The sequence below is a fragment of the Podarcis pityusensis genome (genome assembly GCF_964106645.2).
Source record: "Podarcis pityusensis genome assembly, chromosome: 1".
Classification (NCBI taxonomy): domain Eukaryota; kingdom Metazoa; phylum Chordata; class Lepidosauria; order Squamata; family Lacertidae; genus Podarcis; species Podarcis pityusensis.
Window position 1 is genome coordinate 106561109 of NC_138028.1, and position 16240 is coordinate 106577348.

Genomic DNA, 16240 nt, shown 5'->3' on the forward strand with positions numbered 1-16240 from the left:
CTTCAAGATGAGAACAGAAATTGTGCAGCAGCGGTGCAGCAGGAGCCCCATTACCTAAAGTGGTGCTTCAGGTTAAGAACAGTTTCAGGTTAAGAACAGACCTTCAGAACCAATTAAGTTCTTAACCCGAGCTACCACTGTATTTCATTCTCCCTCTAAAAAGGCATGCTGGGGATGGAGGCATGATGTCTTGCCTCCTTTTTGAGGGATGCTATTGAGTAGCTTGCTCACGGATTGCAAATGGCCCACGGGCGGCCACTGAACTGCTTTTGCCAGGGAAGACAGTAGAGTTGATAGAGCATAAGATTCTTAATCTCAAGATCTGAGCCCTACGTTGGGCAAAATATCCCTGCACTGCAGGGGGTTGGACTACATGACCCTCATGGTCCCTTCCAACTCTATTATTCTCCTATGACCTGGTCATAGTCTGACACTCTAACCACTACTCAACACTGTCCTCGTTCAATTTCCCCATTCTTTTGCCTGGAAGACAATCTTGTCTCCCCATTTCCATCTCTGCCAAAACTTTAGCAAGTACAAACATTTAAAAAAAAGTAGTGTGTTGCACATTTAAAGAAAGACACCTGATCGTTGGTTGGCCGAGGAACCGTTCTGTGCGTCTCTAACCCCTTGCCAGTGCCTTGCCATTTCTGAAAACCCCCGAGTCCCATTTCTCTCTCTGGGGATGGGGGGGGGGGGACACCTTAGCCTTGGCAGGCGAGCCTGTAAGAGGAGAGGCCTCGGAGGAGGGCACGTTTCCAAAAAAGAAGTGCTTCTTCTGGTGTCTCCCTCGGGACTTCCACACGTGTTTGCAAAGGCAGGCGACGTCTCTCCTCTCTCTCTTTCTCCCGCGCCAAGTCCAGCCGGGACCTTACGGGAACCTGCTTCCTCGCTAGCCGGTTAGTGGAGACACGCCTTAAGGAAGCGGCGAGGGAGGGAGAAGCAGCAGCAGCAGTAGAGTAGCAATAGCAGCAGCTGCAGCGAAAGGGAGGCAGCCGCTGGGGCCTCTCGTCTCCGCGCCTCGGCAAGAAGACGTCGCCCGGGGGAAAGAGGCGCCGTGCCGGGAAGGCAAACCCATGCGGACTCAGTAAGCAGGTGCCGGGCTGGAAAAGAAGCCAGGTAAGGGCGGCGCGCAGCTTCGGTGGTCGCCCCTGCGCGCAGCGCGGAGAGGCCGCTGTGCTGCGCGCGGGGAAGGCGGATGCTCTGCGCGCAGGCGGGCGGCGCCTGGGCCTAGCGGAGCCGCGGGTTCGCGTGCGGGGTCTGCCCGGCGCGAGGCCGCAGCTGGGCAGCGCAGGAGCCGGTGGTGGTGGCGGAGGCGGCGCGCCTCCTTCCCGCTCGCCACGAGGCTTCCTCCGCCGCAGGGCCCGGTGCGCGCCAGGCTGCCTCGGAGCCGCCGAGCGCCTTTCTCTCGGGGCTTCCTCGCTCGGCTGCGGGCGCCTGGGAAGCCCGGGCGTCGTCGTGCTCGGCAGGGGGAAAGGGGAGCCCGGTCCAGGCCTCGGGGAGGTGCTGCCGGGGGACTCCTCCTCTTGCTGCTCCTCACCGGCCGCCTCCCTCTCCAGGCCAAGCGGCGAGAGAGTCCCCGGGAAAGCAGCGGCGGCGTGGCTGAGCCTCGGAGGAGGAGCAGGGTCTCTTCTCTCGACCGGGAAACTGTGAGTCTCCTCCTGGACCTAAGGGGCAGGGGGCTTTATTAGGGTTCTGTCTCGACCCCCACCCAGCCCGAGCCTGGTTCAGCCCCAGAACCTGTTGTCGATGCAAGGGGCTCATGTGGCACAGGTGTGAAGAAGGCGAGGCCGCCTCCGATCATGTGCAGAAGGCTTTGTCCTCGCGGTGTGGCTGATGCTGAGCACCCCTCGCATTTGCTTTGTTTGGGATCTAACCCACAGGTTTCCACTCGCATCCATAGATGGGACTAGTGGGGCGGGAGTAGTACTGGCCCTTCCTCTTACGTTGCTGTGTGAGCCACAATCTGTTTTGATTCTGGGGGTCAGCTTCCCCACCACATGTGATGTAGCAGTGGACTCAGAAGTACTGTGAACATGGGCTAAGTGCTCTCTCCCCAGTTGAATAATCCCAGCATGTCTCAGCATATCTGGGTCAAGGGGAAATTCCGCGAGGGTGAGCCTTAGCACTTCTCGTTTTAGAAATGAGAGGCCCCTCGACAGTAGAGCCTTATAGGGAAAATTGTGAAGTGGTTGACTTATTTATTTTATTTATTAACTTTGATTAGGACTCTTTTTTTTTTTTTAAGTGATCCATCCCAAATCAGTTGTCTGGGTGTTCTTTCTAGATTCCAGTTTGTAAATAGTAACTAATTCTCTTCCTCCTTCTCCTCCTCCACCTTATTATTGATTTAATGCGGGCAGTATAAAATGGGAGTGCTGTGAAAGAGTATGAATGGAATGCAGGGCTGGCCCTACTGTTAGGCAGAGTGAGGACTTCAGGAGAACTACATCTCTGTAAAGCACATGTTGTGGTTGCCATGGGAACACTGGCAGCAAAGGTCTTTCAGTGTCAGTCTGTTTCCTGGTCTGACCATGTACCTTTACATACATTGTGAGTTTCTCCACATTCCCTGCCCCACCAGCCTTCAGGAACTTGTCGCTCAGTGGTTGCAAGTCATGAGGTTAATAATTGTTTATGCTAGAACCAGCACTTGCATGTGGGTGGGTGTCGGAACTGCAGGGAAGCTATTTCCAGTTGTATTCTTGAGGTGAGAGTAACATGTGCTCTGGCCTTGAGTATTTATATCTGCCTGTTGCCAGGGCTGGCCTCTATTGGGGCAACTGAGGCATCCCTCACATCGTTTTATCATGTTTTTAATATTCTGTTGGGAGCTGCCCAGAGTAGCCGGGGAGGCCTGGCCAGATGGGCGGGGTATAAGTAGTAAATTATGACTATTATTGTTACTATCCGTTGCATCTGCCATCCATCCGGAACTCTAGGCTGCTAGTTAAAATTCTGCTGCATCTCCTGTCACCATGGCAATGATGTTTGAGGTCATTGAAGCTGGCATGAAGGAATAATACTACTATAGCAATGGGACCATGGATCCTTGTTTAACCTCAACAGGAAACCACAGGAGAAGCAGTACAGAAAGTGAGAGGATGCAAGGTTTACCTGTAGGTATCTAATGGCCGGCTAGCCAAGCTAGACTTCTCTGTGGCTCCTGGTGCACTCATGGTTGGAACATGTATATGTGGATGTTTGTGCACTCCCACAGAAGGAGCGATTGTTCATCAAGCCTCACTCACCTGAGACCTGGAGAAGCAAGAGGTCAGGTCCTCAGCCTGGAAGCGGTGGTGATAGATATGCTGCTCTTTGAAGATAGATTCGTGACCCTGTGCAGTGGCATCTTAAAAACCTTTTACTATGTTCCTGCTCAAACTGTATGTTGAGCCAGCTACATATAGCCTTTAACCAAGTGCTTAGCAGAGTATCAAGATATTTTCACAACCCCTTGTAGGGAAGCACAGAGTGAAAGAGTGTTCAGTTCAGCCTTGTTACAAGCGGCCAGATTTTTAAGCATTCAAAGCCAGAACTGGCTAGGTTTTTGTATGATTTGTATGACTGGTCATCAAATTTCACCATGTATTTCACAAATAGTGATTCATTTTAGTTTTTGCTTTCTAAATCTGGGAATAAGCCCAAAGTATGGTACTGTACATAAGATTCTTTCACATTAGTCATTAAGACCCTTTTCCTTCCCTCTTTTTTTAAACCAATCCTTAGGATTGAATCTCAACCCATCTACTTTTATAGAAGCAGTCATTAAGTTATCACTTGAGCAGAAAGTTTTGTGTTACTGCAAACAGATTGGTTAACAGCTGCCTCCTTGTGTCCTTTCCCAGTTCAAACATTCCTCATGTGGAGGTTTATCTGATATACCAATCCTCTTCAAAGACCCGTCAAAAATAAGGTTAAGGTTTCTGGGTGGGTGAATTTTTTTGCCATTAATAGGTGTCTGTTAAGCTCAATGCACTTATTTTTGTGTGTTGAGAATTGTTAACCAACACATAGAATGAAAACTGCTAATGACGCCTTATGAAGCATTGATCTTGGTTGTTGGATAGGTAGTACTGTATAGATAAGTACATGTGAATGGTGTGCCCTTGTAGACCTCCTATACCAAAATTGGGGGGGGGGGATAACAGGGCACACTGCTTTGAATGATGCAGCAAGCCAGATGATAGCTAATCAGGCCTGCATGTTCATGCAGTTCTAGTAAACTCATAGTTTGACTTACTGTGTCATGCGAACCAGATGCTACCTTTAAAAATCCTTAACCTTTCTGTTCTCCATCTAATGGTTCTGTGTCTAGAAAACTTGATGCAACACTTTCTTGATAGGCTTAATTTATTTTTTTAACCAAAGGGAGGTACATTTAGAAAGGATATATAGAGGTACCTCGGGTTACATATGCTTCAGGTTACATACGCTTCAGGTTACAGACTCTGCTAACCCAGAAATGGTACCTCGGGTTAAGAACTTTGCTTCAGGATGAGAACAGAAATCGTGCTATGGCGGCAGCAGGAGGCCCCATTAGCTAAAGTGGTCCTTCAGGTTAAGAACAGACCTCTGGAACGAATTAAAGACTTAACCCGAGGTACCAGTGTACCTTCTAATATTCCAAGCTGCTTAGGGACAAAGGTGCAAAATGCCCAAACTTATTTTAGTGACTTAATTAAGTAGTTTGAATTGTGCTGTTTTCTCATATATTATGCTTAAAATCTCAGAAGCAGCTAGACATGTTTCTACTAGTTCTTAATCCTATTTAAGTGCACCCATGATACCTAGAAGCAACTTCCATCTTCATCCTAGCATGCATGCATAGAGGGAGTGGCCTACAAGTGGTTGTGTTTTGTTAAACTTGACTTCCTTAGTGGCAGTAAAAGGGATGTAGGTCATCTTCAGCAAGTCTGGTCCTGTTTCAACGTATTGACAAATCTGCTTGGTACTTCTGTAGAGCTTTACAGAAGGCACTTCTTGCAGATACTTGTTAATAGTGTTCTGCTGTGCCTGATCCCTTTAGATTTAACATGGCTCACTGCATAAACAACACAACTTACAAATTCATTGCAATGTCTTTGAAGGGATAAAACTGGCAGCGCCTAAGAAGTAAATAGAAAGTTATAGGTTTTGCATTGTTTATTGCTAGTCAGTAGGGAAAAGCATTTTGGTACCTTAGAACAGTGTTCCCTAACCTGTGGATCCCAGCCTGGGTCACAAAGCTTGCCCAGGTGGGTTACAGTAAACCCGAATTAAGCATTGGTTTTAATTTGCAGTGCTGTGGCCCTATATAGAGCAACTCCAGCGGACCCCAGTGGAAATTATTGCTGAGTAGATGTTAGTATAGGACTGCCATCCTAAACACACTTAACAGTGCAGCCCTAACCATGTCTACACAGAAATAAGGCGTATTGAATCCAGTGAGGCTCACTTCAAGATAAGTGGGCTTGTTTTCCAGCCTTACTAAGCAATATAGCCTACTAAAAATAGCGAGAATTACTTCTTTTAAGTGAGCATGTTTAAGGTTATGTCGCAAGGATGCAATCCGATGCACAATTACCTGGAAATCAGTCCCATCAAATCTGCTTCAAGTTATAAAACCAAGCTATGGGTGGTGATGCTTAAATATTACTGTTCAATTGATTTGTGGATGTCACCGTTTTATCTGTTGCCCCAGAATAAATAACTTCATGTTGCAAAATGGGAAGGGGGAGAGGTGTTTAGCACCTGGCAGCTCTTTCCACATGTTACATGAGCTATAATTAAGGTTTGGCACATGGCTTATGGTTTGTGAGGGAGATCGAAACCATGAGCCTGGGGTTTGTAGGGCACATTAAGACAAACCATGCCATAGTTCAGCACAGGTCAGCATCAGAACAATTGGGATGAAGCAAAGCAGCTGCAGTCTTCTCTTTAGGCGCCTGTGCATTCACACTAAACTTGTGTATTTGCACTAAGTCATGTGACGCAGGCTGTTTGGTCTGATTTAACTCTGAAGAAATCTGGCTGCCATAAGAAGGATGGCTTGCTTGACACATTAATGTGTCGGGGGGGGGGATATTGATGCTGAAATCATAGACCCTCTTACCTGGGAGTAAGGCCCTTTAAATTTGGTGGGATTCACTTTCAGTAGATGTGTATACGCTTAAACTGTGAACCAGCAGAAAATAAGAAGGAACACAAAACAACCACGACAAATTAGAAAAAAAGATACATTGTTTGAACTGTAGAATGCAGTGAATAGGATTAAATGACATATTGATGCAAAAACCTAGAAGGCTTGTAAATTTGGGACAGTTTTTCCGTTAAATACTCTACATATTGTGACTTGAGAAACTTTACCTGCTTGTATCTAGCCTTAACCAAAGTGAGGGTGGGAGGGAAGAAAGAAAAATATAAAAAGCTTGGTCCTTTTCTTTTTAGAGTCAAATGTCAAGCTGCTTCCCTCCCTGGTGTCCAAATGCAATCTCTTTTTAATTAAAAAGGAGGGGGAAAGCCAATTGCTTGGCTTGCGCCCCGGTTGATAGCAACGAAGAATACAACTTGACTCCCTGTGAACAACTCAGCTTCAAAAAAATACCAAGCGCCATTCCCTTGCAGAACAGAATAACACCGTTATTATTGGCCAGTTGTCTTTGTGATCACCTAACCTGAGTTTTCCTGTAGCCACCAACTACATGTAAATATTTTAGTCTTTAAGTAAAGCATACTCGGCATATGCCTTAGTTCTTCCATACGACGAACCAATGTCATGGTTTAAAACTACAATTTTCCTTTCAGTTTCCTCCATCTCCGCTTTACTCAAACTTCTGTTGTTGTCTTAAACTGCCATTTCCACCTTTTCAATAACCGTTCTTGTTTCCAACACCAACGCCATGATGCAATCTGTCTTCACTTTTTGCTCCCCTATCAAGCTCTGACTTCATGCAACTCCAGGATTGTGATGTAGCACTGCAAATCCTCCAACGGGGGCTCCATGATGACATTATTACATTTTTATTATATAGAGAAATATAATGCTAAGAGAACCTTGTGCAATATTAACGCCTGCAACAATCGGATATGGAGGAACAAACCTTGTGCAGTATGGGAAAAAATACCACTTAAGTGACTAGGAACATAGGAAGATTCCTCATACTTTTAGACCAGCGGTGGCCAAACTTGGCCCTCCAGCTGTTTTGGGACTCCCGTCATCCCTAGCTAACAGGACCAGTAGTCAGGGATGGTGGGAATTGTAGTCCCAAAACAGCTGGAGGGCCACGTTTGGCCATGTCTGCTTTAGACCGTAGGTCCATCTATGTCAGTATTGTCTGCAGTGACTGCATGGCAGTGGGCCTCCAGGGTTTGAAGTGGGTGACTTTCCCAGCTTTACCTGGAGATTGAATCTGTGGCTTCCTTCCCTGCTACTTCCCTCCTACAGCCCTTCCCCTGGAACTTAACCCGGCTGTTAACTATGTACAGTGCAGAGTTCACTCTGACTTGATAGTGGCTGTAATGGTATAGTTAGTTTTATTATTTTATTATTTATTTATTATTTTATCTCCAGTGGTAATGCTCACCACAAGACTGCTTCTTTCTGCCGAAACAGTTTTAAGTAGTGCACATGTTCTAGCCAGTTATTCTGATGTCCCAAAGAGTTATATTAAAAGGAGGTTGCATGCATACCTAATTTGAAGATTGATATGGGTATGCTGAGCCACTCTTGCATTCTTGGCAGCCACAGGTCTTCCTGGGAGAAAAATGAAAGCTGCAGTGATCAGTCAATTAATCAGTTAATCAATTTAAAACATTTTAATCGACTGAAAAGTGTTGCCATTTAATTTTTTCATTAGCTGAGTTTAACAAAAGTTAATGGATTGTATCTAAGCCATACCCAGAGCAGACCCATTGAAATCGTTGGTCATGTCTGTAGATTTCAATGGGCCTGCAGTTTCAATCCATTTATTATAATACAAGGCATTACAAGAACAACCTCCCCCTTTCCTGTTTTACATGAAGAAATGCCTCTTGGAAATAATGTGAGTACAGCATTTTAAAAAATGAGGAGCAGGGCTTTTTTTCAGCTGGAGCTCACCAGAACTCAAGTGGGCACCATAAGAGAACAAGGGAGGTGTTCCTGGTGAGTTCTGGCACCTCTTTTTCTAGAAAAATAGCACTGACAAGGAGTAGATTTCCCCCACAAAAAGCCTGTTGTTTTCTTCTTATTATTTAAATATCTTGTAAGCCCAATTGAACAGTGGGATTTTCTCATCTAAACATTCTTAAACTTGTATGATCAGTCAACTGAGATTTCTTATGACAGGCATTGTTTGCTTGTTAGAGTGGAGAATCTGTGACCCAGGGACCAAATGCAGCCCTCCAAGCTTCTCTGTCTGACCCTTGGGATTCTCTCCACTCTGCACTCCTTCCTGAGCCACACACCCTCTCCCCATGCCATGTCCTCCTTCACTGGCTCTGCTTTGTTCCTTCCTCAGGTGTTTTTGCCTGACTAGAATGTGTCCTCGGAATCCCATTTGCTTGCCTGGCTGGAGGATTGAGTGGTGTGCATGTGTGCGTAGAACCTGCTTAGAAGGTGAAATGTTCATTTGTTGCTCTGGCCCCATCCACCACTGCCATGTGGCCCCTGGAAGGTCGCTCAGAGAATAATGTGGCCCTTGGGGTGAACAAGGTCCCCCAACCCTGTGCTAGAGGTTCAGATATTGAAATGATGTACACTTTAATAGCCACATGACTTGAATGCATGGTCAGAGACTAATTTTTTTTGGGGGGGGGGTTTGGAGAAGAGCTTTGATTTTGAAAGAAATAACTGGCAGCAGATGATGTCTCGGAGGTGAATTATTTATAGTTTGGAGTGCGCAGACAGGATTTCACTCTATCCCACCCCATCCCTGGCTCTTACATCTGTTCTGGGAACTTCAGCCTTTGCTTTCACAAAGCTCGCCTCACATGGGTCGGAGTAGCATATGCGCCAAGGTTGTAAATAGCTGGCATTACCTGTGGAGCTTTACCCGTGGGGTGCAGTAGTAGTTTCTTGGTGGCCAAGCAGAGACGTTTGTGGAAATGGGAAAAGAAGTGTCTCTCTTTTAAAAAGCATATATTTGTTTTATTTCAGGCCACATGTGAGGCAGCAAGTAGACTTGTAAAGATTCCTGGATGGTAATCATTTTTCTAGGCTTACAGTCATACCTCATGTTACGTTTGCTTCAGGTTGAGCATTTTCAGGTTGCGTCCCGCGGTGACCTGGAAGTAACGGAATGGGTTACTTCCAGGTTTCACCGCATGCGCAGATGTGCAAAATGACGTCATGTTCATGCGCAGAAGCAGCGAATCGCGATGCGCAGATGCGGGTTGCATTCTGTTCAGGTTGCGAACGGGCCTCCGGAACGGATCCCGTTCACAACCAGAGGTACCACTGTATTGGCAAGGCAATCTGTAAAAAAAGGGAAAGGAAAGGAAAAAGGAAAGGAGAGGAAAGAGGAAAAAGGGGAAAGGGGAAAAGGCTACATTGTAACAGGCTTGTGCATTTTAACTTTGGGAAGGATGGGAGAAAAATTCCATACAGTATGGCTCTTCAATGCCTTTTGAACAAAGCTCAAGAAAGAGAGGGTGTAATTATAATTGAATTTGGTGAAAGGCTGAACGCCTTTCCTTCTAGCACTTACAAACAATGGGTTATCAGGGCGCAACTGATGATCGCATTTGATAAGCTTGTCTTTCTCATTCCACAGCTAATCTGCTAGCACGTAAAGGCGCACCTGTTGGCAGCTGCTTCTTAATTTATAGCCTGTGATAGAGTGCTGTGCTGGTACAACCGCCTTTGAAACGAGCGGTTTAAAAAACAAAAGCAAAAAGAACAGTGGATTGGTTGGTACTGGCAACATATGGAACAAGAGGATGCACAAAAGGGTTAATGGGATTACGTTTGGGGAGAGACCATAGTTCAGTGGAAGAGCACGTGATTTGCATGGGTGTAATCCCTGGCCTCTCCTATTCAGATGTTGCGGGGGAAATTCAGATAGCTGCATTATCATCAGCATACCAGTTACAGGGGGCACCTTGCCCCAAATCTCCTTTAACAGTTGAATCCTGACGAGATGAGTGGTGGTTTCCAGGCCTGGAAATTGGGTTGTATGCCAGCTCTGGGTAGGGTTGTTTCCCCTCTGAAGGAGCTGTTGTGTAGTGTGGGAACTGGACCCAGGCGATGATAAATCTCATTTGATTACTGCAATGGATAATACGTGGGACTTCCCTCGTTCCTGGTTCTGAATGCAATTGCTCGAGTGCTCAGCAGGACACTTAGCTTTACACATACCATACCCATGTTGAAAGCTCTGCGCTGCCTGCCTGTTAGCTACTATGCCAAGTTCAAGGCAAATGTTTTTGACATTTAATGTTCTAAACAACCCGGGAGCCAGATACCTTGTAGGCCACCTCCCCTATATAGACCAAGCTGACTCTGCGTGTTACTACTACTGACACATTGACTTGTTTACATTCCACTTTGTCTCTGCTGCAGGCGCACTGCAAAGTTGTTTAGCAATCCAGGATTCTTCTTAGCCGCTGAGCTATCCTCGTACGCTTCCATCTTAAATAATTATTCAATTAATTAAATTTATATCCTGCCGTTCCCCTCTCCCCAAAGGAGTCCAGGTAATTTTAATATAAGTTTATAGCTGTGTGGTTTTCTGGACTTTGAAGCTTGGAAAAGGCCGCACTGGATGGGGGGTAAGTGACCAGAGAAGGGAGCTAGTCCTCACTGTTAACAGAGAAATTTGTTCCCATGTCCTTTTCTTCTTTCACTGACCCCAAAGTTTCAATTAGTTTGGGGGGGGGGTGTGAAATCACCTGGCTCATGAAGATGGGGTAAATGAAGGAAAGCCACATCATGTAGATAATCATAGTAGCTTTTCCCTTTGCAGAGTTTAGTTTTGGGATGGGGAAAAGATGGATGCAACCACGGCTAGTGTTGGAGTTGTTTGTTGGTGCTTTTAACAATTTTTTTTTAGTTTAGCTTATTAAACTTGTTCAGCACTTTTCACCCCAAGATAGCGATTAGCAGGAACAGGATAAAAATACAGAGATACAAGATATAACAAAACACTTATTAAAACAACACAAATAAGCTAAAAAGTGTCCATTCACAAGATCACTTAAAAACACACTGAACCACCTTATTTTAAATATACTGTGGCTCATATATTGGCAAAATTGATAGTGATAGATTCTGGCATTTTACCAAAAGCCCTTTAAAGACCTTTGTTAGCATTGGAACATATGTGAGGAGCAATGCTAATATATATTATTGAAATGAGAGCCCTAACTGGACGCAGCATAACATCATAACATCATCCAGGATGTGGTTAAACATCTGTATGATGTCTACTTCATTCTGTTGAGACTGGAATCATGGATGTGCTACAAGTTGACTAAGTGATGTTCACAAATAACTTTCGCATCACTTCCAATATGCTCTGTATCAGAATTCTTTCAAATTCTCCCCAAACTCCTATTTTTTGGGTAGGCAGTTTGCAAGCATGACATTAGCTTCAGTCTTTGCAGACCAAAATGAATGAATAAGATATGAGAGCCTCAGCAGGGATATAAAAATAAAAAAATAAAATAAAAATAAATTTATTATTTACACCCCATCCATCTTGCTGGGTTTCCCCAAAATTTCATATTCCTTTTCCCTCGCCACCCGCAGCCATCCGCTACTGCTCTGCTACAAACATTCTTAGTCTCATCTAGTGTTGCAAGTCTCTCGCTTGTTTTCAATTGATTCTGATCCTAAAATCTTCCTGTGAACCTCACAAAACCACTATCGGAACTTCCTTCTACCCCTGGCAACACCCTCTTTTCTTTCTACAGTGAGTAGCTCAAGGTAGCATTCATTTTTCTTCTGGTATCCCCTTTTTTTAGTCTTCACTAGTGTCCTTTCTTCTCTCTTTCTCTCTGTGGCTTCCTATCTCTGCTATGTATACTAGTTAGAGCTTGTATACTTTAACCCTTCCATTAGTTAAAAATGTTTTGAAATGTGCCTGTTGTTAGTGCGTTTCTCGTGAAAGCCGGTGCCAATTTGATTCTTTGTTTTACTAAATTCGGTAATTCCCTTTTGATACAATGGCATTGTTTGGGGTTTTCTCTTTGCTGTCTTTGGGCTAAATCCCAATGTGTTGTTTCCAGAATGTGTTTGAGTTCAAGGTGAAAAGTTCCTGAAATGGATTGCATGTGAGAACTGCATGCTTGCATGCATGCAGGCTGCATGCTTCTTAACAAGTCTCCCCTACTATCTCCCTTTGCTGCCACTCACGTGCTTATGGTAGGGCGGGGAGGAATTTATGGATCAATGTTCTCTTAGGGCCACCGACAGCTATTGTCTCAGAAGTTGTAAGGGCTGAAAACTGCTGAGACAATTTTTTCAAAACAGCAAGAGCACTTGATAGATTGGGGAGAGGACTCTCCACAGCCCCCCTCTTGTTTGCTACCTGTTGGGGAATCAGAGCTGGGGGTCACACGATCCCATTGACTGGCATTCTGGATCTGTTGTTGTGAGGATAACTACCATCTGCCTAAAAATCCATTTTTATTACCGCAAACTGCTTTGAGAACCACTGTGGCTGAGAAGTTGTATATAGCTCACTTTATCATATTTGTATGTATTCTTTTTTCTTCTTCTGAGGACAGCTACTTCCTCAAGTTTTTCTTGTTTCTGGTTTAGACAAGTGTTCTTCCCTGACTTTGTATGGTTGTGAACATTCTTGTTTTCTTTCTTTTCCTAGGATTAAAAAATGGCTTTTCGGAGGGTCGTGAAAGGGACTATCCTCATTGGAGGCGGTGCTGTAGCGACTGTGTTTGGCCTCTCCCAGTTTTCTCAGTATAGAAACAAGCATGTAAGTAGAAACTGATTTATGCATTTTAAAAAAATTGTGCAGAAGTTTATAAACTGAGCCTTTGAAATATGTGGCTCCCTCGTTCTAATGGCACACCCCACCAGCAGCAAGAAAGGAGCAGTAGCTGGGTCAGCTGCAAAGCAGGTAGAACTTTTCTTATCATCTTCCTGCTTTGCTTTGCTGCTGCTTCCCCCTGAAGGGAGAGGAGAGGTGCTGGACCATCCCTGGAGGACACTGGACCCACCCACCACTGATTTGCAACAGCTGACACCAGACTTCTGGATGGAGGGGAAGATTAAACGGGGGGTGGGGTGTTGGTTCGATGTGAGTGATTTTTGCACTGGGGGAGATTGAGGTTTTGTTTATTTGCTAATTAATGGGTCAGAAAATTGCTTTTGAGTTGTTTATTATTTATTGTTCGCTACTATTTATACAGCTGGTATGCCGCCCCCCAATGAATGTTACATTACATGAAATATTAATGTATTAGAATGGTAATATGTATTGTATGTTTTCCTTCACTGTAAGTCGCTTGAAAACCTTTGGGTGACAAGCAACTAGTAAGTTGAATGAATGAATGAGACTACTCACATTGTACTGGGATGGTGCTGTGTTAAGCAAAGTGGGAGAAGCTTCAGTCGAGAATGGACTAAATACCTGCCTCTTTTCTGACCTTGCAGCCCTCCATTCTCTTCTCACACTGAGGGCTGTGCTCAACTAAGTAGTTGCATTAGTGGAAGCCAGCACAGTGATTCCTACTGGAGCACCAGAATTTCCCTGTTCTCCTCTTCCCACACAGTCCCCAAATCTGTTCCAGAGAGTCAGGAGAACCCCAGAACAGTGGTCCATGGGAGGAGAGGGGAGACCATTCAGTCCAGCAAGCAGAAATGCTCATGCTGATGGAATGATCTCCGTAGCCCTACATTGAATACAACTCTGAGATTCCTTTATTAGAAATGGTAAAACATATATTTGTCCTGATTTTCACCGTACTTCAAGCCTAGTTCTTTCTCAACTCTTTTTTTGTATTTCCCAGCGTACAAAATATATAAACTGTGCATCAAATGTGAAGTGCACATTTGTGTATTCTTATCCCCATTTCTTCTTTAAAAACATGTCTGTGGAGGCCTGTGCTTCTGTGTGCTTTGTACTTCTATGATACATTCTATACTTGCAGAACTGACTCTAAATAAATATCATTTATTCATAGTGGGTTTCTTCTATAGCGGCTTAGAGAAAACCTTATCCTTTTCCTTATTCTGCAAGGAGAAGGGGAAATAATACAAAGAGCTCCAGGCTTATAAAGTGTACCTCCCTTGTGGCAGGGACCTGCCCTCTCACTCTTTGTAAAATACTATGTAGATGGATGGCTTTATATTTGTTTTTATCATTCAGTTGTTGTTGAAGCAGCTGATGTGTTTATGTCTAGAGGTTCATTTGCATAATCAGGGCTTTTTGGAAATGTGCTGGAGATGAGATTGTTTCTTCATAGTTACTTTCAGTGCTTTTTTCAAGGGGGTACTCAAGTACTCAGGTACGCAGTACTGGCACCTCTTTTTAGTGTTAAAAAGTGTAACACTTACTGTAACAACTTCATGGTGAGTACCGGAACCTATTTTTCTAGAAAAAAAGCACTGGTTACTTTATCAATGAAATCAATCTACACCCATCCAAAGGGCTCCTTATCTATTGTAGACGCTACTGAGAAGCTCCATACGGGAGTCATGATATATTAGTGTGTGGAAAGTTTCTCTGTCAGTTCCATGCAAACCATGGTTTGTTGTTGGCTTACTGACCTTAACTATGGCTTAGCGTAAGATGCACACTCAGGCACCTCCTTAACTATGCTGTAAATGTGGTTTGTTTCAGCATTCCACCCAAATTGTCTGTTGTAGCAGCTTTGCTTTTCCCCATTTTTTGTTTACTACTACAGTGAACTAAGCAAAAATTTTGCTTAGTGTGTTGGCTCAACCAGGGCTTGTGGTTCTCTTCTGTTCTCACTAACCAGGAGCTGTAGCTTAGGCTTGTTCTTGACTAGAGCTCGTGGCTGGTGTTGAGAGAGTTAAACTGTGAGTCCCATTTTGAATGACATGGTAAGACAAACTTTAGCTCAGTGCAGCATGGCATGGCAGCAAAAAAGGACTAGAGCAACTGGGAGCTCCCGGCATTTGAAATTTGCCAGGCACCCAGGGGCCAGCATGGCGCCTAACATCTCCACCATCTGGAGGTGCATGCCTGGGGATCCTTGCATTTTTACTGTTTTCACACACTAGCAGCACATCCTGTAGAATTCTACCCATTATATTTTATCTGCACAATCAGAACAAATTTCAGGAACCACAAAGTCATATTGAAAGCTATGACTTTCGAGCCTTTTGTCCCCAAACGGCAACTGGCCATTCAATTTTGGCGACTGTAACCCTGCTTTAAGGAGCCATTGGCGCCTAGCTTATATATCTGAGTTTCTAACACTGTGAGCTCCTCTCTGGGATCCCTCATATTTGCACAAACCAGGCCACCATGAGATTGGTCCACAGGTTCCTATCTCAAGCAGAAGGGTTGTTGAGGAGGTGGTAGTGCCTCAGTGGAGCTGGTCTGCCCTCTTCTCCAACCAGCAGCCTCTGCCCTGAGCATGAGAGCTGTGGCAACACCAGAAAGGGGAGTGGAAAGTGTGGATGGGTGTGAGAGAGGGAGGGGGAAAGAAGGTACACTTTCTCTTCCTCCTCTCTCCCACATGTCTCCATCATAACAACTGAATCTGGAAAGCCACCCTGTACATTGTCTGTGAAGGCTTGAGACAAAGGGCCTGGCATGAGAGCAGCATATGATTTTTACGCTTCCACATTATTCTAACTTGCACATCCATTGTGCCGTGCTGTCCCCCTTACAGCTATTGCTTACATGCACCCGATAAAGGACAGCAGGTGGGATATAACTGGGGGGATTGACGCAAAGGAGGACAGCCCATTTACGGTGTTGACATATCTAAGCTGTGGGCATGTCTGGCAGCCGAACTGTCCTCTTTTTAATAATGCCTGCCAATCACGCAGATGACAGGGCGAAAGACCCCTGTGCCTGCAAGATGCAAGAAGGGATGTTGCCCCAAGACGCGCTCTAATTGGCTACCCGGTGCAGGAGGTCTCTTGGCTTTTTCTAAATGAGTCTTTTCAACGCTCCCCAGCACCGAGAGAAGACATAATTCAATTAGCATGCACACAGATCGTACTGTACATCCCCTAGACGCATCTCATTTCCTTTGTAACAAGGCTGCTTTCTGCAAGTGTGCCAGTCACCCATCTCTTTCGGGCTTGGTATTGTTCGGTTGCCACTGTATTCACTTGAAA

General features: G+C 44.9%; 1 protein-coding gene across 3 annotated transcripts in view; it reads left to right on the forward strand.

Moving 5' to 3' along the window:
* The first annotated feature begins 956 nt into the window (after positions 1–956).
* Positions 957–16240, forward strand: part of GPD2 (glycerol-3-phosphate dehydrogenase 2) — an 84255-nt gene continuing 68971 nt past the window's right edge. The window contains exons 1-2 of one of the 3 annotated variants that reach the window (XM_081007031.1): positions 957–1119; positions 12786–12896. In XM_081007031.1, coding sequence (XP_080863157.1) covers positions 12795–12896 — 102 coding nt within the window. In that variant the 5' untranslated portion in view covers positions 957–1119; positions 12786–12794. Of the gene's footprint in view, positions 1120–1559; positions 1650–2988; positions 3120–12785; positions 12897–16240 lie in introns of those variants that run through there. The other 2 variants (XM_081007032.1, XM_081007033.1) reach the window with 2 other exon arrangements.